This window comes from Cucurbita pepo, chromosome LG08, assembly GCF_002806865.2.
Source record: "Cucurbita pepo subsp. pepo cultivar mu-cu-16 chromosome LG08, ASM280686v2, whole genome shotgun sequence".
NCBI classification, from domain to species: domain Eukaryota; kingdom Viridiplantae; phylum Streptophyta; class Magnoliopsida; order Cucurbitales; family Cucurbitaceae; genus Cucurbita; species Cucurbita pepo.
The window spans coordinates 1048959-1072424 of record NC_036645.1 but is presented as its reverse complement, the minus strand read 5'-3'; the positions used below and the strand labels follow the sequence as shown (position 1 = coordinate 1072424).

The following is a 23466-nucleotide window of genomic DNA, read 5'->3' as shown; positions in this document are numbered from 1 at the left end:
AAATGAACAGACACGACCGCATCGTGGGCGCACGTGCGTTGGAAGTGGGCCTAATTTTGATGTAAGACGGCGGAGCCCAGCCCAAATAGTTCCACTTTGGCCCACTTTTCTTCCGTGTCGTACGTGTGGTCCGTGTTCCCACGTGCCCATCCTGCCGATTTAACACTGTCCCACACGCTACCACCAAATTCTAACTCCTAATTTCTTAAATTTATTAATTTTTTTAAAATATTTTTATTTATATCTATCCCTTCCTACCTTAAAAAATATCTTATAAATCTTTAAAAAAAATTTGGTTTTTAATAAATTAAAAAAATTTATTTTCGTATTTAAATTAAAAATTTAGATTTATTTTCTTCTATTATTTATTTATAAGCCATGATATATTACAAATTCGCCACTTAATAGTTCCGACATTGCCTACATTTCTTACGACATGACCATATTAACTCTACAGATCAACCCGAGTCATTTTAACCTGCTTAACTTTAGAGTTTTTAACGGTAAAAGGTAATGGTTAAAAATATATAGTAATTATAAAAATAAAAATAAATGGAAAGTAGCTAGAAAAAGTGGGTTTGGAGTTTTGCTAAACTTGAACTAGTTGCCACGTGGCACAGTTGTCCTAATCACCTGAATCGCCCCAAAAGCTCTTCTGTGCACGCCACTCCAACTTTCTTTAATACTCGCGCCCGCGCGTGGCTTTCTCTTCTCAAAAGGACAAACTTCCTCTTCTTCCAATTTTTTATGCCCAACGCAATGGATCAAAATGGGGTGGATGTTTAACTCATAGTNATCAAAATTAATGTAAGAAAATTAGGGCTACAAAATGGTCGGGATGAAGATAACTTTCTTGTCTCATCCTCGTCAGAGATTTTATTCTCTAACCTCAGCTCGTGACTCAAGTGGGAGCCCTAGCGGTTTACAAGAGTAATACTTGATGTTATGTAAGCCCATCATTTATAGATATTGTCCGTCTTAACCCGTTACGTATCATGGACCTCACATGTCGAAACTTGGTTCAAGAGTCCGAATGGATTGGTGGGTGGTAAATCATTCCGATGGATTCTTTATGGTTAGCTAGTTTAACCCAAATAAAGTTACTAAAGCCAGTAAAAAACACGAACAAAAGTGTATTTTAGCTAATAGACATGTCGTACTATTATTCAATTAGTAGTGATAAGGACGGTCGAGAGTTACAACGCTATCAACCGAGCTCATTACGTTTTTCATTCCGTAATGACTTGATTTTGACAGTGAGGCAATGACATGTACATGTAACATATTCATCTCAAGAGGGGACACAAAAGGCAACCAAAAAAAAAAGGAGAAAAGAATATACTTTTTCAGTATATTTAATTAATTTAAATAAATATATAAATAAATAAATAAACTTTACAAAAAGCTCACTTCTTTTCTTGCAATTCAACTCCATTTATACAAATAAACAAATACCCAAGTGGGGATTTTTATTTTATGTATTTATTTTTGTGCTTATTTTCTATTTTAAAATCCAAAATAAATAATAATTAATAATTAAAAAGAAAATACAGAACGCCCCAGCCAGACAAGCCCTAATTGTGTTTCACGAGACGATAATTGCCACGTGTAAACCTGGAGTGGGTGAAAAGGTGGATGACGTGGAATTACGGGAGATTAATAAAAAATAAAAAAAAAAAGAAGAAAAAGCAGAGGCTTCAAAAGCAGTGCATGCGACTGAAAAGGAAAGGGTAGAATTGGAATTTTGGGTTTCGTTTTGTTGGTATTATCACTCCAAAATTTTCACATCCCCCCAATATTTATTATATATTTATAAATTAGCCCCTCTCCAATTTATGGGACACTTTCAAAAAGGCCCTTTCTTGCAATAATGCCCATTTTTTGCATTGACTTTTGAGTCAACGCTAAAATCCTCCCTTTTTCTCTTTTCAAACCCTCAAATATGTGTTTTAAACACTTCGGGTAGTTACACGACAAAGTCAACTACCAAAATTTGACTAATTTTTTATCATAACATACGAAATTTCGAGATAATTAGTTTTATGTTGTATTTTTGAGCTGATTTCATCGTGAAATTGATCCGAGTCTGAGACAATAATAACCCTAAATAGTTTCATTTTGCTGGAAGTGGGTATTTTCTCGATGAATCATAAAGGTTAAGACTTTGATCATTTTTTTTTTTTAATTTATCGAAATCGAGTGACCGTCGCTTTCCGTAACCATTTTTGTGATTGAATATTTGAGTTTATCGATTAAAATTGAATAAGAGAAAAATAGAGAACGTTCCTTTATCAAACATGTAGCATATTCCTAGGAACTTGATCTATATTTAATATAAAGCATAGTGATGCTTTTCAACTTTGTTATTAAAATAAAATAACTTATTTTATATGAATATGTAAATTTGATCAAAATCTCGTAACTAAAAGAGATATTTACGAAAATTAAGGATGACGAGACATGTCCGAGCTACCCAAGGGAGCGGAGTATTGGAAATCTCCGAGCTAACCCTAGAGGGCTAAGTATAGTTGAAGATAGAAGAACGCAGGTAAAAAATTATGCAATCTATTGTAGAAGAAAAGACAAGAGGATGATTGAAAATGACTATAAACAAAGAATCTAACCGCTTTTAATGAGTACAGATTCTGTTCGAACTCAAAAAGAACATAAAAACGAGCACGTTGAGAGTTAATTGTATCACAGAGTGCCTAGTAACTTAAACAAACACGCGATCGAAAGAGGAGAAAGAATATGTAGTACGTGAAAGATGCTATCTTATCGGAATATGAAAGGGAGTTGATCGTTCTAGTTTTGTGCAATTTTGTTGTGTCTTATTTGTACAAAGAACGAAAATGAAAAATAGTGTAAAGAATTTGAAAGTTTTTAAGAGTAGATTTGGATATATGGGTTAGTTAAATCTTAGTCCTGTATGAGCTGGATCCACTCTCTCAGGAGTGACCCACTTTGAATAAAATATTACGATAATCCAATGAACAACGAGCCCCTAAATTGAACAGGGTTCTTCAACCGTTCTGCTCTAATCTCCAAGTGCTCTGTATAAAATTCCTCTCAGAAACTCCCATTTCCTTATTCTATCTCTGATTTCATCTAAAACCCATATGGATTCTTTTGATTTTGCCCACTTTTTGAGCCGAAAGTGAAGTATAAAATGCTGCTATATCAATATTCGGCGTTTTTATTGATTTCGTTCGTTTGAGATTTGGGGTATTCAAGGGTAAATCTGAATCGATTTGAGGGATCGATGTCTACGGCGAGTTCGAGCTCTGTAAGGAAACCTAGTGAATCTGTTCCTCTCCAGTTTCCGGCTGGCCTTCGTGTTCTTGTTGTTGATGATGATCCTACCTGCCTTATGATCTTGGAGAAGATGCTTCGGATTTGTCGCTACGAAGGTATCCTTTTCGATTCCGCTTGGATATTTCTTGTTTTTGGTAGCGGTTTCTCTTGAATCTGTGTTATTCACTTCGTTTTTCAAGTATCCGTATGCGATTTGATTGTTTCTTGGGCGTTCGAGTGAAATTTCTGTCACTTTTGCTATCGTTTCTTGTGATTTTGGTGTACCTGAGAGTCTATTTTCGATATAGGGTTCTTGATTTGAGATCGTGAGTTCGTTTGAATGTTCATGATTTTGCTATAATTTTGAGTTGTTTTGGATTAGGGAACATGTATGTTAGTAATGGAGAATTTGTCTTGTGTTTCAGTAACGAAATGTAGTCGAGCTGAGGATGCGTTATCGGTCCTCAGACGTTACAAGAACGGGTTCGATATCGTTTTGAGCGATGTTCATATGCCAGATATGGATGGATTCAAGCTTCTGGAATGCATTGGACTTGAAATGGACTTGCCTGTGATTAGTAAGGAATACATTTTGTTAGTTCATAATAGTGAATGATAGCTTGATAGGGACTGGTTTCTAATGAGTGGAGTTCTGTGTAGTGATGTCGGTGGATGACGGGAAAAACGTTGTTATGAAGGGAGTGACTCATGGTGCTTGTGACTACTTAATAAAACCTGTTCGAATTGAAGCGTTGAAGAACATATGGCAGCATGTCGTTCGTAAGCGGAAGAATGAATGGAAGGACTTGGAGCAATCTGGTGTTGAGGACGTCGATCGACAGCAAAAGGCGAATGAAGAACCAGATTATTCATCTTCTGCTAATGAAGGAAGTTGGAGGAACTCGAAGAGGAGGAAGGAGGACATAGACGATGCTGAGGAGAGGGATGACTCATCGACCCTAAAAAAACCGAGGGTTGTTTGGTCCGTTGAGCTTCATCAACAGTTCGTGGGTGCTGTTAATCAACTAGGAATCGAGAGTATGGATTTTCTTCTCGTTATTTCTTGCACTTAGTTCTTTGGATTTGTGAACTCTTAGCATGATTTTTGACTTCTCGAGGGTTTAAGCGTTCTCTAACCATCGTAAAATACGGTCTATGATTACAGAGGCTGTTCCGAAGAAGATTCTCGAATTGATGAATGTTCCTGGACTCACTAGAGAAAACGTTGCCAGCCATCTTCAGGTAAGGACCGATCGAGAAGCTCGTTTATGTTCATGAATTCTTGTGTATCTTCTTCTCTCTGCTTGAAACGTTCCGAGTAGATTCTTAATATGCTGCACGTTTTAATGCATAGAAATATCGCCTGTACCTGAGAAGAGTAAGTGGAATGACACTGCAACAGAGTAATTTGAACAACACATTCATGAGTGCCCAAGAAGCATTTGGCTCGACGTTGAACGGGCTTGATCTTCAAACGCTCGCTGCTGCTGGTCAACTCCAGCCACAGAGCCTTGCTACGCTCCAAGCAGCGGGATTTGGTCGGTCTACAGCGAAATCAGGCATGCCTATGCCTCTTGTTGACCAAAGGAACCACTTTTTTAGCTTTGAAAATCCGAAGTTGAGATTCAGTGATGGACAACAGCCACATTTGAACGGTAGTAAACCGATGAATCTTCTTCATGGAATTCCGACAACGATGGAGCCGAAACAGCTAGCTAATCTGCAGCAGCACTCTGCACAATCTCATGGAAACATGACAATGCAAGCTAGTGCCCAAGGAGGCCAAACTAGCTCTCAACTGATGCAGACACCTCAACCACAAGCTCGACCACAGATCCTAAATGAATGTACAGCAACGAGTGTTACAAGGCTTCCACCGACAATACAGCAGTCGATTTTGCCGAATGGAACCGCTGGTTCGGTTTTGGCTAGGAATGGATTTACGACTAACAGCAGAGGTGGAGGCTACAATCTAATTTCACCAGCCTCAACAATGTCAAATTTTCCCATGAACCAAACTGCAGAATTGCCTGGTAACAGTTTTCCACTTCAAAGTACACCAGGGATGTCGAGTATTGTACCAAAGGGAAGATTCCCGGACGAGGTTAACTCGGTCTCGGATATTAAAGGATCTGACGGTTTCGTTCCGAGCTATGATATGTTTAGGGATCTGCATCCTCAGAAGCCAGATTGGGACTTGCAGCACGTAGGCGTGACCTTCGATGCATCGCAAGGTAGTCTTGACATTCCGACCGCAGCATTTGGTCATCAAGGGTATGCCTCTAGCCAACAAAATGGACATAACAGGCACACATCTACGGTAGGCAAGGCCATGTTCTTGTTGGAAGAAGGAAGTGACAATGGGAATGCCCAAAGTATGGGTCAACAACTCAATCCTCTTTTCGATGATGGCTCGGTGAGAGTTAAGATGGAACGAGCTTCGGAAACTAGCAGTCAAACCGACCTTTTTTCTGAACACTTTGGTCAGGAGGAGGACCTAATGAGTGCACTTCTTAAACAGGTTAGATTGCAGTACCATTGTATTTTGCTCAACCCACTCATTGTAACAGCTCAAGCCCACATCAGTTCGAGAGGGGAACGAAACACTCCTTATAAGGGTGTGGAAACCTCTTCTGACGGCGGCACATAACGAGCCAAAACGGACAACATCTACTAGCGGTGGGCTTGGGCTGTTACACTCTTCCTCCCCGGTGTGTTCGTAAGATGAATTATTACTAATAAACTTTGTAAAATATGTTGTTTCACAGCAGCAGGGAAGCATTGCAACAGCTGAAAGTGAGTTGGAATGGTTTCATCATAATACTCCTGTTTAAGAACGTTGGTCTAGCTTGGAAAGCATATGAACAGCCATTATGAACAGGCATTACATATCAGCAGGCAGATCATTTTAGATGTAATATTGTGAAGTTCATTTAGCACTGAAGCATAGTGTATGCAAATTGCATAATGTGCAGATTCTTTCGACCGCTTCCACAGAGAGACGAACTCGAGTCTGGTTGTGGAATCGGGCGCTACGTCGGTGCTCTTGGCTCATGGAATTGAGATTTTTGATGCAATTGCCAGGTTTAAGGACCCCTTATGACTCCATAACCTACTGAAAAACAATACTCTTCCTATGTTCATAGCAATTGCAGTTCACTTTCATGTACATATTCTGCTATATGGTTCAAGACACCTGTTTAGAGATACTACTAAGTTATCCTTTTGTAATCGTAAAATTTTGAGATTTTCATTGCCTTTCATATTCGTCTTTCACTTTCAGCTATTTTCTCTCGTTTTATATAACATGGTGATTCTTATGGCTCAAGTCCACCGCTAGCAAATATTGTCTGCTTTGTATCGCCGTCAGGGAGAGGTTTCTACACTCTTATAATAAGGAATATTTTGTTCATCTCTCGGGTGATTTCACAATCTACTCCTTGAGGGTCCAACATCCTCTATGGGGTCTCACAATCTATCCCGTTGATCAACATCTTCTGTGGAATCTCACAATTCACCCTTTTTGGGGTTCAGCACCCTTGTTGGCATGTTGTCTGGTGTCAGAGCTCCGGTGTCTGGCTCTGATACCATTTGTAACAAACAACTCTGTGGAATCTTACAATTCACCCCGGGGTCCAGCATCCTTATTGACATATTGTCCGGTGTCAGAGTTTCGATGTCTGGCTCTGATACCATTTGTAACAAACAGTCAAAGTTCATTGCTAGCAGATATTAACTATTTTAGTCTGTTACGTATTGTCATCGCAGCTTCACGGTTTTAGAACGCATCTCTTAGGTAGAAGTTTCCACGTTTCCCTCTCCAATCAATGTGGGATCTCACAACATATAATACATACCCTTAAGTCCGTTCCGTCCTTACAATATCAGGAACCAAAATCTGTTCTCATAAATATAATTTGAACACTATATTTCATAAGAAATGAAACTTTCGAATCGAAAATGTTGCCCCAAAAGAGTTCGAATCATAAATATATCAAAAACAAAGGTCCTAATTGATATATGAGGAAAAGTAGGGGAAACATTTATAATAACAAAATTCACAAAAGTTCAAAAAATACAAGCCAGAAGAACTGGCAGAGCCATGATGCAGCTTCTTCTAGTGTTGAGTGACCATAAAACCTATCATTTCTCAAAGTGTTCATCTCAGTCAGTCCCTGAAAATGCTCCATTTCATCTTCAATCCTTCAAAGAATAAAACAATGAACAGCAGCTACAACATAATGTGATTCTTCTCGTTCTTTCCGGGCTATTGCTGAACAAACACGAACACAAATAGTAGCGTTAAGATGCTCGGAATCGACGAAGCTAAGTTCCTTCGGCTGTCGTTAACAGGGAATGTTTTTGGGAGTAGACATTCTTCCCCATTGAAGAACACTTTAGTGGGGAACCCATCTCCAGCAGCCATGTTAAGAACTTGTATGTTCTTCTTTGTAAATGATATCACAGATTGCTGTTTTCCGGGTACCCTCGGATCCCTTTCTGGGTGGACTCCGTCCGTTTCGCCTACGAGATAGTTTAGTCCAGGATTACCCTGCATAAAGATAGTATTATTGGCACCATTCAGTTCCAAGGTCGTCGCGTTGAACGAGTACATTGCCTGGAAACCAGGTGCTGCTTTCTTCATCTGAACTGCAGCAAACCAATCTGCAAAGTTCACTTCGTCCCAGTTGAAGAGCGTAATCCTTGCACTCCATCCGTCTCTATAATCGGTATACAAATGCCAATTGATACTCACACCGCAGTTATCGGGACAAGGCATGGGATTGGGAGTTGGGTAGTGTTTAAGACCAGCCCAAGCCACAGCCATGGCGCTCCTATTCTCAAACGGAACAAGAAGGGCTTCCGGTGGGAGGAGCATTGCAGAGGACGTTGCATTACATGTACGAGCAGTGTTATGCGGGCATCCACAAGCACACGTTCGACAAGGGACGACAGAATCGTTGTAGTAAGCCGAAAACGAAACACAGCATTTCGGTGTGTCGTCCTTGACGTGAGTTATGTTACAAACAACTTGCCAACTAGCCACTGCAGTCGAATTCAATGGTAAACCACTTGAGTCTGGGAATTCGCTAGGACTTACCCTCAACGGAGCACCACATTTATACGTCGGGTTTAGAACGCCACTGATCTTCCAATTCTGAGGTGGTGTAATCTGGGATCTATTGAGATCTGGTGGCATTTTAAAAACTTGCATTTGAAACGCTGAAATCGACTTGCTTGAGTCCATATGAGAAGGCAAGATCGTCCCGTTTCGACAACAGAACGGGATCAACCCGAGCGTAGTGTCGTTGGCCTTAGTTGGAGGCAAATCAACAATTGTTGGCTTTTTTGCACAGCTTAATACATTGGCAAAGTCTAAATCCTTATAATAAGTGCCTTGTCTACCAAAAATGCAATCAGTAGAATCAACAACAGAAGGATAAGCACCTTTCATTGAAAAGATGAACTCATCCTTCATCCATTCCCAGCTCAACTTCCAATAATCAAGACGACCGAGAGGATTATGGTTAGAAATTTTGACTTGTGCCCAATAACTTGAATCATAGGTTCTTGTCACATCATACATGATCGTTAGATCGCCATTTTGGCGAGGCAAGAACTCTTCACTAGTTGTGATGTTTGTTTTAACGCTTGGATCGGGTCTACAACAGACGTGCATCTCACTCTTTCCTGATGTTTAGAGAAATGAAATTGATATTCAAACTCAAACCAAGCTCAAGTAACTGATATTCAAACTCAAACCAAGCTCAAGAACTTGATATTCAAACTCAAACCAAGCTCAAGAACTTGATATTCAAACTCAAACCAAGCTCAAGAAATTGATATTCAAACTCAAACCAAGCTCAAGAACTTGATATTCAAACTCAAACCAAGCTCAAGCAATTAATATTCAAACTCAAACCAAGCTCAAGAACTTGATATTCAAACTCAAACCAAGCTCAAGCAATTAATATTCAAACTCAAACCAAGCTCAAGAACTTGATATTCAAACTCAAACCAAGCTCAAGCAATTAATATTCAAACTCAAACCAAGCTCAAGAACTTGATATTCAAACTCAAACCAAGCTCAAGCAATTAATATTCAAACTCAAACCAAGCTCAAGAACTTGATATTCAAACTCAAACCAAGCTCAAGCAATTAATATTCAAACTCAAACCAAGCTCAAGAAATTGCGGAGAGAATCAAAGGGGAAAGATAGCTACAAAAACCAAGAAAAACTCTAGCAACTACTCAGAATCTGATCAGAAACTGCAGAAAATTTGGATAAATCACCAGAATCTTACCTTAACTAAATATAAGCAGAAACCCAGATCATAAAATTTAGCAACTACTCAGAATCTGATCAGAAACTACAGAAAATTTGAATAAATCACCAGAATCCAGCCTTGTATATACAAAGTTCATAATGCAAAACAAGCCCAAAGAAACCCAGATCGTAAAATTTTCCAAAAGCTGAAGAACCGATCAGAAACAGATTTGGGATAAACCACTAGAATCTAGAAACATAGTTAATGTAAAAACAAGCAGAAACCCAGATTGTAAAATTGTGCCACTACTTAGAAACTGATCAGAAGTAGCAGAAAATCAGGAATAAATCACTAGAAACGAGAGGGAAAGGGAAGTACCTAGTAGAGTTGGCCGAGGGCAGAGGTATCCATCATTAGCAAGAGATATATTCGTAGGCATCGGACTATTCGGAGGGGCAACCCCAAATTGGGTCCCAACCAATTTGACTTGGACCTGCATCTGAGTGAAGTCTCCAGCAGTTTCAATCGCCGTCTTCAAATCGGTCATCGGAAAACCAGCAAAGACGGTCCCATTACCGACGTTTCCGGGAACGCTATTCCCATCGGCAAGGACGGCGCCGGAAGCCGAGACCAAGAACTCATCGTGCTGAAACCCCACAAAAACCTTCCAAGACTTAAGCTCCTGAAGGCCGTTATTGAGAATCAAGAGAGTAGACTCGAATCGGTACGGCTGACGGGTCCGATCAGTGACATTAGGGGGGAGCTTCGTTCCTTGGTTGAAACTATAGGACAAGAAGATACTATTGCAAGAATCGGCGGAGGGAGGCGGAGCTTGGTCAGTTGGCTGACAAATCGAAAAGGGTATGACCGTGAAGATCAGGAGGAGGAGCAGATCGACGGTGGCGGTGACCCAGAAGTTGAACGCCATGATTTGGGGGTTCTGGGGTTTTCTGGGTTTGAAAGTGGAATGGATTTGAAACGAAATATAGTGGAATTTTTGGAGAGAGGAAACGCGTGGATTGTGGGAAAGAGAAAAACAGCGAAAGGGAAGCTGTAGGAATGGTGGAAACAAAATTCAAACCACGTTGCATATGAAAATTGTTGGCTTAGCAATAATCAAAAATTATATATTATATGGCCGTCTTTGAGCTGTTCTGAAAGGACTTGGCCAAAAACCAAACGGCATTCAACCAGTGGGGAGACTATCCGTTGATTCATTCTGATTTTTTTCCTTTTTTTTTTTTTTTTTAATTTGGAAAACAAAAAGTTTAAATCTTTTGGAATCTTTTTTCAAATTGAAGCTCCTTTTATTTGAATAGTTTTAGAGCCCTAGATTGGATTCGAGCATTCGGCCGCATATCGTAAAACAAAACCGCTATGGAGGGAGCTAATTTATACTCTTAAACTCGATAAGTGTACCAATTTAGATTATTGGTTAGTAACTCATCGATGGGTCGGTACTAAACGATAAAGAACAAACATAGAGTTGATTTAGCTAGTTCATCTAAGTTGTTGTTGCTGAGGTTGAGGCGAGTGACTGAGGTTGTTTGTTGAATGAATACAAAGATGCATTTCATAACGTCTTTATTATCATTTTTTACACTACACGACTCTTTTTTGCATTTACGTATGATTTGTTGCTTACAGGACTAGAAAACACATAAAAAGTGGGATTAAATTAAACGAGTGGCAACAAAATCACTCGGAGGCTACTTGATTTCAAACCTGTCACATTAGCCACCTAAACACAAACATTTGTTAGAAAGAACTATGTTTAATTTCATAAATTATGTAAAAGTCAAATGATAAATTTTACTTATTCTTTTGTGGAGATTAGAGGGGATCGGGAATAAATTCCGTCCACAAACGTCTCGAATAAATCCCATCCACAAACGTTTTTGTCAGGAGACTATAAATACCCACAATATGTTATGTAAAATTTAGATTTGTGGATGAATGTAATTCAGATCTCAAATTGAGACGTTTTCCTTATAAATACTAGCATCATATTTGCCATTTCTAAGTTTCAAGCAATTCTTGTAGTAGAATGGCACCCGAGCCATTCAATCAAGCATTGATCAAATTAGATGGTAGAGTGACTCAATTTAGAACAAGGTTTCCAAATCTTGCTTAGAGGTAATCTAATTCTATCCTTATCTCTTGGTTGATCCAAATTTCGTATAAGGAGGTGTTAATTCAAGGGTTCTTGTTTCAAGAAAAGCTTGGATCGCTGGGCTGAATTAGGGTTGCCTTATCAGTAGTCTCCAATGGAGCTAATTACTAGTCGTGTGGAGCTAATTACTAATCGTGTGATCCACGCCTTCCTTTAGGACTATCAAGTCACACAACCCTAACCGGCCCCATTCCCAGGTTACCACAATAGTCTTCTAGGTCCATAAGACGGCTTAATGGTTTTGAATAATACCCTCAAAAAAAATATATATATATTAACCAAATGAAACTTTTATTTAGACAAAGTTTATCCTTGGTTCTTTTAAATGACCCATGACTTTTTTCACTGTGGTAAATGGAAGTTACTTTTTAAAAATATATATATATTTAATATAAAAATATAGAAATAATGAAAAGGACAGTTATCCTAATGATAAATTTATTTGGAGAAAAATGATTGGATGCAGAAAATCCAATCTATTATTTTATTTATCAACTATTTTCTTTTTCTCAAAATTGTTTATTTATTTTATAAATTTCTCTTTTTTTTTTCTATTAATTTTTATTTTCATTGTTTACAATATTTTCTTCATCTTATAAAATACGTCAAATTAAAAAAAAAATTAAAATGTTTCTAATGATATATTTTTAACAAAAATTTATTTATACTAAAATATATTAACTCTCGAAAATAAAATTTATATATATTTAAATACAATCACCAATATTACTAGAATGATACAACATTTATATCTCTTATTAACTAAAATTCCATTTCACTCATTATTTCAACCATTTAATACCACCATCACACTCATCAATAATATTAGTTCTTCTCGTTTTAGAACCTATTGATTGTGAAATCAGGCAGATCTCTTGTGAGACCTCATATTGGTTGGAAAGGGGAACGAGACATTTCTTATAAGCACGTGGAAAACTCTTTCTATCATATGCGTTATAAAAACCGTGAGGCTGAGGTCTATAAATAGTATCAAAGCCAGACACTGAGGCTGTGTGGACACTAAAGGTTTGGGCTGTTACAAATAGTATCAAAGCCAGACACTGAGCTGTGTGGACGCTAAGCCCCCAAAGGGGTGGATTGTGAAATCTCACATTGGTTAGTGAGAAAAATGAAGCTAAAACAAACAATATCTACTAGCCGTGGACTTGGGTTGTTACGAATGATATTAGAGTCAAACACTGGATAGTGTGGACGTTGGGCCTCTAAGGGAGTGGATTGTGAAATCACACATTGGTTGGTGAGAGAAACGGGACTCGAAGAGAGTGGATTGTGAGATGGCTGAACCTCCAGGGGGCTAGATTATGAGATCCCACATTAGTTGGCGAGGAAAACGAACTATTCCGTTGCATCTGAACCCTTTTTTCCATGTTACTTTTGGTTTGGATTGCATTCAAGATCCAACATATTATATAAAATTAGCCCATAAATAAGAACAAAAATCTCCAATTAACAAGTTCAAACAGAGTTTTATTCATCATCATCATTAATATCAATGATCATCAAGAGACAAACAAGAATCAGCAATGACAATGCTCAACAAAATTCATTATCAAACTCTTCACCACAACACTACATTACTCATAATACTCTCCAACATCCAAAAAAACAATGGTTAGTTAATACAACAAAAAAGATAGAGAGAGATCTATAGGAATAATAAAGAACTAACAGAATTTCACTCAATATACTTCTTCTTCTTCTTCTAGGTTAGATTTTGGTTTCTTCTTTATTGCTCTTTCTGATCTTCATTAATGGCTGTTTTCAAGCAAAAACAGAGCCATATGACAGCGCCATTAACAACACAGCAGCCTGTTCTTCCTCTCCCAGCTTCTTCCTCTGCCTCTCAACGCTAGATCTCTGCATCAAAACCTCTCTCCCCAAAGCCATGAGCCTCTGTTTCAAGCTATCTCTTAGCTTACTATTGCTAATATTGTGGCAACTATTGCTCCTTTTGTTCTTCTTATCCTCAACAACTCCTTTGCTTAACCCCAAAATCGATCTCCTCTTCTTCCTACTTCTAATCCCACACGCATTGCAAAGAGACTGTTCGAAATCAGACAGAAAAAAACAAAAATCTGAGACAGGGATCGAGAGATATAGCTTATGAACTCCATTAGAGTTCAGATCGATCAATGAAATCACCTTTGGACCAGCTGGGCCGCCTCTCCATAAGGGGGTTTTTGAAGTGCCGCAGTCAGCACATGTCTTCTTGTTCTGCTCGTTCACTTGACTCTCCTCCGATGATACCCCGCCGGAGTTTTTGCTGGATATGTCCTCCGATTCCGATACCTACAACATTAGTAACCACCGATCAGAAACTGAAGTGAAAAAGAAAGGAAAATCTCAAAAACAGAGACGAATACTCACTCTATCGCTTGGATCCATCATCATCCGTTGGTATTGGAGAGATCTAAGAAAAACCCAGATTTCAAAAACACGAAACTCGAAGTGGGTAGTGAGTGAAACGATTAGAGATCAGAGAATCAAACGATGGGTATCTCGCAAAAGAGTCGATCAGAGACAGAGGAAACAGGGGAGGCGAGATCGAGAAGGGGGAGAGGGGGGATCTGAGAAACAGATCAAACCCAGAAAGGAAAATCAATGGCGGAAACGAAAGGAGATCAGAGTAGAGTGAAAGAATGGCAGAGATCGGAGAGAAGGCAGAAAATTGAAAGGAAAATGCAGAGGGAAAGAATTAGAGAGGAAGGGATGAGAGGATGAAATAGGAATCAAACCGACACAAATGCAGTGGCCGCAAGCGGGATCTGAAAATCCAATCTTAAATATATACAACCAAAAGGAGAGAGCGCGGGGGCGGAAGAAACCCTAGCTACTCTCTCTGCTGTTTTTTTTAAATGCCGAAAATACCCTTGCCTGAAAAACTCTTCTTCCCCCGCCAAAAACTACCCCCAAATGAACAAAAAGGGCGCCACTCCCTTTGGTCGTTTCCTTCGACTTTTATTTATTTATTTATTTATTTTAATTATTGATTTCCTTTTTGGGTTTGGTTTAATATTTTTAAAATAAAAAACAATTTTGAATTTAGTGTTTTTAAAATAAAAAACAATTTTAAAATAAAAAACTCGAAAATAAGATTACAATCCTAATCAATTATAACGTTGAAAAGATTAAGAATATTTTAAATAATTAATAAAGAGAAAAATACCCAATAAAATAAATATTTATGATATTTATAATTTAATTTTTTAAAAAATTAAAAAAAAAAAATCAAATGATTTTGGATAAATATTTATTTAGAAGCTAAGTTAAAAGGAAGAAAAAAGCACTCAAAATGTTGGTAACTAAAACATGTACTTTTGATTAATTAATATAGGCTAAAATAAAGACCAGACATGATGTTGACTTAACGGTCAATGCTTTGCATCTGAGCCGTTGGATGTCTGATTGGTCAACGCCCGCCCATCTCTTGGCGTTTGAATTTGGCGGCAACTTTAAATTGTACATTTTTTTTAATTTTTAAATTGTGTTTTTTGGGGTCTCGAAATGAACACGAGCTTAGGAAAAGATGTGATTGAAGGAACACTCAATTTATTCTATTTTTTATTTTATTTTATTTTATTCCAGAAACCCAAANAATTAATTGGATAATGTTATAATCAAGTTGCTACACCACAATCTCGATAAGAATAGATTATGTTATCCTTCCTCCCAATCTTAATTAATTGTAATCGATCGACTATAATCCATTAATCTTGAAACGGGAGCTTACAAAGTTGATAGCGTTATCTCTTTTATGCGTCTTGTCGTCATTTAAGAATGTAGAAGATTGAGTGTGGTATCACTTTCCAATGTCCTTGCTGACACTCGTTCCTCTCTTTAATCGATGTGGGACCCCTACTAAATCCACCCCTTCCAGGCCCAGCGTCTTTACTGGCACAATGTCTCGTGTCTACTTCTTTCAGGGAACCCCCCTTCAGGGTAGCGTCTTTACTGGCACACCGCCTCGTGTCTATTTTCTTTGGGAACCCCCCCCCCCCCCNAGGACAACGTCCTTACTGGCACAATGCCTTGTGTCTACTTTCTTTGGGAACCCCCTTCGGGGCACAGTGTCCTCGTTGGCACTCGCTCCTTTCTCCAATCAATGTGGGACCCCTACTAAATCCACCCCCTTCAGGGCACAGTGTCCTCGTTGCCACTCGCTCCTTTCTCCAATCGATGTGGGACCCCTACTAAATCCACCCCTTTCGAGGCCCAGCATCTTTACTGGCACAACGTCTTGTGTCTACTTCCTTCAGGGTAGCGTTCTTACTGGCACATTGCCTCGTGTCTACTTCCTTTGGGGAACCTCCCTTCAGGGTAGCGTCCTTACTGGCACAACGCCTCGTGTCTACTTCCTTCGGGGAACCCCCCTTCAAGGCCCAACGTCCTCGCTGACACTCGTTCCTTTCTCCAATCGATGTGGAACCCCTATTAAATCCACCCCCTTCGAGGTTCAGCGTCCTTACTGACACAACGTCTCGTGTCTACTTCCTTCGGGGAACCTCCCTTCAGGGTAGCGTCCTTACTGGCACACTGCCTCGTGTTTACTTCCTTCGGGGAACCCCCCCTTCAAGGCCCAACGTCCTCGCTGGCACTCGTTCCTTTCTCCAATCGATGTGGGACCCCTACCAAATCCACCTCCTTCAGGGCCCAGCGTCCTTACTGGCACACTGCCTCGTGTCTACCTCCTTCGGGGAACAGCTTTCTCACTGGCACATCGTTCCATGTCAGGCTCTGATACCATTTGTAACGGCCCAAGCCCACCACTAGCAGATATTGTTCTCTTTGGGTTTTCCCTTTTGAGCTTCTAAATAGATCTGATACGGAATGATTTCTACACACTTACAAATGATGTTTCGTTCTCCTCCCCAACCGATGAGTAATCTCACACATTATCTCATATCACAATTTTAATCTAACACGACCATAAATTTCTTGAAATTTGATGTTAAATTATTGCTTATTAATATATATAAACAAAAGTTAACAACTAAACCGAATCAAAATAGTATTTAACCTATTTTATACAAATTCATAAAACCATCTCCTTTAAAAAAATAATAATAATAATCAACGAGAGAGCTGTTTGCAGAAAGCAGCTGAAGATGGGAGCAAGAACAAAAAGGGAGACTCTGGATGATGGCTATGTCTGATCACAGGGTCCTCTCTCGCAATTGGCGGCATCGGCTGCACCGGTGGCGACCGGGGCGGCGAACTGTGGATATGGTAACTTTCCAGCACCTCTCTTCTCACGTTTACTTGATCTTCAAACAATCTCTGTGCTCGCACCGCCGTCATGTATAGACCGGCGGCGAGGAACACCGTCGCCAGCTCAAAAACCCCAGCTGCTGAGAACAAACCTTCTTTGATCACCAAGCAACTCTCTTTTGGACTCCACCAGTCCTTGAGATGACCTGATTCTACGCTCAGTCCTATCAATAGTAAAATCTCTCCCACTGAGAAACTTATCCTGCCAACCCAAAACAAACCAACCCATATGGAAATGAGAGGGCCATCGATTCGAATGTTTCGGCTCAGCTCAAGTCCACTGTTAGCAGATATTGTCTTTTGGACTCGACCAGTCTACTCTTAGGTTCCCCTCAAAGTTTTAAAAACCTGTCTAGTAGGAATAGGTTTCCACACCCTTGTAAAGAATATCACAATCCACTCTCTGTTGTGACCCACCGTCTTTGCAGGCACTCGTTCCCTTCTCCAATCGATCTGGGACTCCTCCAATCCAATCCCTTCAGGGCCCGGCGTCATTGTTGGCACACCGCCTCGTGTCTGACGGCACATCGCCCGGTGTCTGCCTCTGATACCATTTGTAACACCAAGCTCACCACTAGCAGATATTGTCATTTTTGGACTTTTGTGAGATACCACATCAATTGGAGAGAAGAACGAACCATTCTTTACAAGGGTGTGGAAACTTCTCACTGGAGACGCGTTTTAAAAACTTTGAGGGAAACCCTGAAAGGAAAAGTCTAAAGAGAACAATATCTGTTATCGGTAGGCTTGGGTCATGGGTCGTGAATTTGGTCGAATATGAAAAGTATTAAGTTGGGGTGAAGGAATATGCTTAACTTGGGTTTGAATAAAGGAGAGAGATAATGGAGGTGTTGATGATTACCATGTTGAAACGAAGAAGAAAGCAGCTTGAAAGGTTAGAGATTTGGAAGTGGCAAAAGAAGGGTCCCAAGCAATGAGAGCAGGCGGCGGCGACTTACTCACTGCAATCAACACGTACAAATGTTGCACCACCATCATCACCGCCATGCCGAGAAACGCGCTCGCCGTGCACACCAGCGGCGTCCTCCCACTGCCGCTGTACCAGCATCTCTTCTCTCCCTTCTTGTTATTATTCTCGTCTCTACCCTTCCATATCACCTGTGAAAAAGGTTAGAAAAAACATGCAAACCCATATCTAAACCTACCTCCTAGGTTGTTAAAAAAACATGTTTGGTCCTAATTCTCTGTTTCTGTCTTCTATTTCATTTTTATTCCCGCAGAATTTTCTCTACTTTTGCGGGATTCTCCGAAGAGTTCGCTGGGGTGAGGTGAGCTCGGTGCAAGGACAAGGACAATGTAATAGCCCAAGCTCACCGCTAGCGGATATTGTCTTTTTTGGGCTTTCCTTCTCGGACTTCCCCTCAAGGCTTTAAAACACATCGGCTGGGAATAGATTCTCACACTCAGATAAAGGGTGTTCCATTCTCCTTCCTAACCGATGTGGGACATCAATTAGCTAGTGGTACACTTTGAGAGGAAGCCCGAAAGGAAAAAACCAAAAGAGGGGAAACTCAAAAGGAAAAGCCCAAAGAGGACAATATATGCTAGCGGTGGACTTGGGCTGTTACATACAGGGAATATATTCTCCATCTCCGGCTCCATTTAGCTAACGAAGAAAAATCCCTTCTTACTCTTTTACCCTATTCTCCAGCCCCGGAGGCTAAATAGACATTTCTATTGACAATATCATACCGAACACAAAAATCGTGAAAAGGGTCGGTGAGATACGTACCTGAGAACGAGTAGACTCGGCAACGAGGCAAAGAATGAAGCAACAAAGGCCACAAAGGACGGTCAAAATGATGAGAAAAGTCCCCATTTTGCTGCCTAATTCAGAGCTCCTTCGACTTGGGTGAAGATCCTCATGTGTTACCGCCATAGCTTTTGTCCTTCCCATATGGATGGATCAAAGCTTCATTGGTGGTCGTCAATGGCGGTTGTGTTTTAAACATTGGTAATAAAGAGAAAGAAGAAAGTGGAGAAGAACACGCAGAGAATTTGAATAACAGAATTACTTCCACCAAAGGTTGCTTAAAAGCCACAAGATTCTCTATCCCCTTATTGTAAGCTTCTATCAAAAGTTTAACCTTTGGTGATCATTTTTCTTTTTTAATTCAAAGCTTCTCGAACTTTGTTGACCTTCTTTAATACTCGGACGTTCGGTTGAGTCTAATACAATAATAAACTTTCATTTCTGTATCTAAAAGTTCATATTTTTAATGTCCACGGGACAGATAATTATCCTTTTATTTTTGCACGAATCAAGACAAAAATTTCCAATAAAGAATTTACGAGGATTGAGAAAAAAAAATTATTAATTTTTTTATTACAAATATATTTATTTAAAAAAATTAATGAATTATTTCCATTTTTTTAATATAATTTAAAATATAAAACATATTAATAAATCCAATAATATTTACTAACAAATATAAATATATATATATATCTATATATATATATATATAACTTCAAAAAACTTATTACAACATAGTCTGTCTGCATGTAATCATGTTTGGTTAACGAGGGAAAATCTATTTTCGCTTCTCTCATTTCTTGGACAAATCTTTGGGTCTCGACCCTACTACTTAAATGGACGCCTATATATATATATATATATATATATATATATATATATATATTAATTTTGTATTTTTTTTTATATAAATTATGCTACAAATTGCTTTTAAGGAACGAAGCCCGTATAAGTATGTATATATAGGAAATATGAAAGGTTGAGACTATATAAACTACCCGATCTCGAGTAATCTACGTAATTTAAAAATTTTAAAGACCAAACGTATGATTTAATAATTTTTTTATTGAACACGACCCACTAAAAAAATCCAACATTCTTAGCTCCACGAACCAATCAAATTATATTCCAAACCAATTTAAACAAATGGAATTAAATTTGGGTTTGGATTTATGTTATGGAATCTCATGTTCCTTAACTTGTAAGAAGAGAACAAAAACAAAATATATTCCACAAAAATTGGATTTTTACAAACTACCTGTTCTTCATCTCCTTCATTTCAAACTAATGAGTTCCGAGCGACCCGATTCCAGAGGTTTTGATCCCGCCGTCACCACGCCCGCCACCGGAAATCAACCAACAAAGCCAGAGAAGAACCCGAGCTCGAAAGCCGCCGCCGCCACCGCGGCGAGCTCCAATGTGGGGAAGGCTTTGGCTCATAGAGCAGTTTATGGAGCTCAAAAGCGGTGGACAGGAAGAAGAAGAAACCCCGTCCATGGCGTCCGGCTGCTGCCTAGCCGCCTCAGCAAAGTTTCTTTAGCTGATAACTCCTCACCCTCTGATTCTAATTTTTAACATATAAATATTTTTTTTTTTTTTTTTTTTTTTTTTTTTTTTTTTNTGTTGATTGTAATATGTAACATGTTTGTATATATATTAGTTTATGTCGGTAATCGAGATCAATGTTGTAGGGATGTTCAAAAAATTCAATCCATTCACCGAATATAATATACGTCAGATTATGAACTTATTTAAATTGGGTTGGGTTCAAATTAAATAAAACGGGGTAATTTATTTAATTTCATAATTATTTTTATTATATTCTAAAATACCGTACCAACCTAACCCAAAAAATTTATGGTTGGGTTGGGTTCATTATTTGAGAAGGGTAGTTTGAGTTGAAAATTTACGCCGAACAATTGAATTTAGGTTAAAAATGTCCAAACCCGACCTAACCCAAATCATCAGACACTCTGAAAAGTTATTTGATTTTTAGGGTTTTGGGAAGAGTTTGTGTTATCATCCAAAATATCACTGTTTTATAACAATAAAGACGCACGGAATTGTATTGGGTCGATGAAATATCGAGAACTCTTAATCTCTCTTATAATTCGATCTTCTCCTTTCAAAACCACTACGAGACTCGTACTTTGAATGTTTCTCATTACTCCCGAAATTCCGAGGATAATAAACCCTAACTCTCAATACATCGATCGATCTCGGTTTCCCATAACCAAGAAGAAATCTTGTGAAGCTCCCAATCAAAGTTGAGCCATTGATCCATTTCTAAAGCTGAGTTGATGGAGGAAGAAGAAGACCTCTCCCCATTTTGAACATCATCTTCAAATGCCATTTTCTCATTGCTTTTAATCCATTCAGGATCATTATTGAGTCTCTCTATTTCACCATCTAGCCAATCATATGGTCCCAAGTCCTCTCCTTCTTTACTATCTTTTGAGCTCAACCCTTCTTCTTTTTCCTCTTTCTCTATATGGGGAGGGATTGTCTTCCCTTCGATTGCGTTCGTTTGTTGTCGACTTGCTCGATCGGTCGTGTTTTTCCTTCGTTTGGGTGCGGGAATGATGTCGAGGATGCCCATTATAGGTGAAGTAGACTTGGCAGATGGTCGTGTTACTGTGTAGATTCTTCGACTAAGATGAGAGTTCCAGTAGTTTTTTATTTCATTGTCTGTTCGGCCCGGCATATGTGATGCTATTAAAGACCACCTGAAAAAGTAACGAGAGAAAAATCAAGTTGGATTTGATTGATATGATATACTAAGGTCCACCAATTTGACAACTAAGTTGGGCACACTTATTTATTTTGGGAGACACGGTCGAGGAAAATAATTATAAGACTAATGGCGGTGGTGGTAATAACAATAACGTCACAACTAATTGTTTAATCGACCCGATATCTGTTTATATAAAGAAGAAATCATGTAATTAAGAGCGTTCTTATGGGTATAGTTGGTATTTCAAATTTGGAACTAAAACTAGCGTGAAGAAATTAACGTTACTGCTTTATCTTTTAAGTTGTTCTGTCGGATCAGTGGTTCAAGATCTTTAGTCTCTACCTGAACCCGATGAAAAAAATGGAATCACTTATTATAAACTTGTTGAGAATAATAACCGATAATTTTAAAAATGGACGAACCTGCAATTTTCTACACAACTCTTAATGGAAAGCAAACGAGGAAAAATAATAATAATTAAAACATTTTTTATTACTCCCAATATAAGCATAGCTCAGCTATCGTTATTTTTATTAACAATTAAAAAAATTACCTGTTGCCAAAAGCGTTATGCATCTTTACAATCATTTGTTCTTCATCTGCCGTGATGTTCCCTCTCTTCAAGTCTCGCCTCAAGTAGTTAATCCATCTCAATCTACAACTCTTTCCGCATCTTAACAATCCTTTACCATAAAACCATAAATGTCTCAAGAACATGTCCAAAAAAAACCATCAAAACATTTAAGGTTTGGCTTTCGAGTAATTTCTACATTGTCTTTTTCCCATTTTTCATTTTTGGATGCGAGACATGTTAGGAATTTGAATAGTTAAAAAAGTAGCTCGATTAAAGCTTCATAACAAACAAAGAAAAACACGAATCACGGTTAACAGGGTCATGTCTCTCAATCAAAATGTTTGAGATTCAAACCTCACCGTCCTAGAATTTCTTTTCGAACACAAATCTTTGGCTGAAAATACACTCGAGGGAACCGATTCAAAACCGGGTTTGTTTATCGTTTGACAAAACTCGAACAATTCGTAGGGAAGAGAAGTGAAAAATGACCTGCATTCTTGGGTAAGGATCTCCAAGAACCTTCACCATTGGCTTGAATATAGTTGGTTAAGAGCTCATCTTCTTCAGCTGACCACCTTCCCCTTTTGAGGCCTACTTTTTCACAACAAGGAGCTCTCACCATAGCTCTGATGAAAAAGAGGGATCAGAGCAACAATGGCGGCGACAAGAACAACTGTTTGGTTAGCTAAGACAGTGTTTGAATAATTGTAGAGAGACAAGACAGACAGAGAGGAGCGGAGCTTAACTTGGGGAGCTGGTCCCTAAGTTATAGGATTTCCTAAATTGTGGGAGTAAAAAAGAAGAAGAAACTGAACGGTGGGATACCCTTATTTATTGTCACAACTGTGAGAGAGAGAGTTAGTCTGGTTATGTTGTAGACGACCCCTTCGACTTAATTGCCACAACGGTGGAGCGTTCGGTCGATCTCTAATCCTGCAGTTGTTGAATTAAGAAAAATCGGAAGATTTTAAATGTAAAGCACAGTACTTACGATGAAATGTCAATTTAAGCATAACTCAATAGGTTTGACTTAAAAGGTTTGAATACCCATTCTCAGAAATGAACGAAAAGAATAGATATGGATTCTAGGAGCGTTCGTGGGTTGAGATAGACCACTTGGAGTGTAACCTTCCAATACTTTCGAGTTACAGGTTGATATACCCTGTTAAAACTTATAATGCAACTTTTAGCTACTTGACTCAGTTGAAAGTTCTTTTGTCATTACTGATGCATGTGTGCATATCTATAAAACCGCTATCATGGTAAAGTAAATCTTTTTTTCTTTCGAGGAAGTCATCATCATCCCTCACGAGCAAGATAATGATAGCTTTCGACCTAGAGCCCTTTGACAAACC

At 38.8% G+C, this 23466-nt stretch overlaps 5 protein-coding genes across 6 annotated transcripts; 1 reads left to right on the top strand and 4 right to left on the bottom strand.

The window, feature by feature from the left end:
- Window positions 1–2948: 2948 nt before the first annotated feature.
- Window positions 2949–6576, top strand: LOC111800470 (two-component response regulator ARR2-like). Of its 2 annotated transcripts, none has more exons than XM_023684178.1 (6): window positions 2949–3410; window positions 3720–3872; window positions 3955–4332; window positions 4460–4536; window positions 4649–5815; window positions 6066–6576. In XM_023684178.1, exons 1-6 carry the CDS (start codon window positions 3263–3265, stop codon window positions 6126–6128), a joined length of 1986 nt encoding a protein of 661 aa, XP_023539946.1. In that variant the 5' UTR covers window positions 2949–3262; the 3' UTR covers window positions 6129–6576. The 2 variants fall into 2 exon arrangements, with proteins under 2 accessions (XP_023539946.1, XP_023539945.1); XM_023684177.1 differs by having other exon boundaries at window positions 2950–3410; window positions 6063–6576.
- A 617-nt stretch (window positions 6577–7193) lies between these two features.
- On the bottom strand, window positions 7194–10693 carry LOC111800617 (COBRA-like protein 7). Its single transcript, XM_023684395.1, has 2 exons — window positions 9943–10693; window positions 7194–8985 (listed from the first exon to the last, which is right to left on the bottom strand). The coding sequence occupies exons 1-2, from the start codon at window positions 10490–10492 to the stop codon at window positions 7562–7564; spliced, it is 1974 nt and encodes a 657-aa protein (XP_023540163.1). The 5' UTR covers window positions 10493–10693; the 3' UTR covers window positions 7194–7561.
- A 2511-nt stretch (window positions 10694–13204) lies between these two features.
- LOC111799567 (GATA transcription factor 15-like) lies at window positions 13205–14561 on the bottom strand. The gene is made up of 3 exons (XM_023682938.1): window positions 14126–14561; window positions 13901–14047; window positions 13205–13801 (listed from the first exon to the last, which is right to left on the bottom strand). Exons 1-3 carry the CDS (start codon window positions 14147–14149, stop codon window positions 13520–13522), a joined length of 453 nt encoding a protein of 150 aa, XP_023538706.1. The 5' UTR covers window positions 14150–14561; the 3' UTR covers window positions 13205–13519.
- Window positions 14562–16731: 2170 nt separating this feature from the next.
- On the bottom strand, window positions 16732–19093 carry LOC111800614. Its single transcript, XM_023684392.1, has 3 exons — window positions 18780–19093; window positions 17889–18145; window positions 16732–17228 (listed from the first exon to the last, which is right to left on the bottom strand). Exons 1-3 carry the CDS (start codon window positions 18942–18944, stop codon window positions 16829–16831), a joined length of 822 nt encoding a protein of 273 aa, XP_023540160.1. The 5' UTR covers window positions 18945–19093; the 3' UTR covers window positions 16732–16828.
- Window positions 19094–20819: 1726 nt separating this feature from the next.
- LOC111800965 (transcription factor MYB111-like) lies at window positions 20820–22882 on the bottom strand. Its single transcript, XM_023684903.1, has 3 exons — window positions 22601–22882; window positions 22091–22220; window positions 20820–21529 (listed from the first exon to the last, which is right to left on the bottom strand). Exons 1-3 carry the CDS (start codon window positions 22731–22733, stop codon window positions 20998–21000), a joined length of 795 nt encoding a protein of 264 aa, XP_023540671.1. The 5' UTR covers window positions 22734–22882; the 3' UTR covers window positions 20820–20997.
- Window positions 22883–23466: the final 584 nt, after the last annotated feature.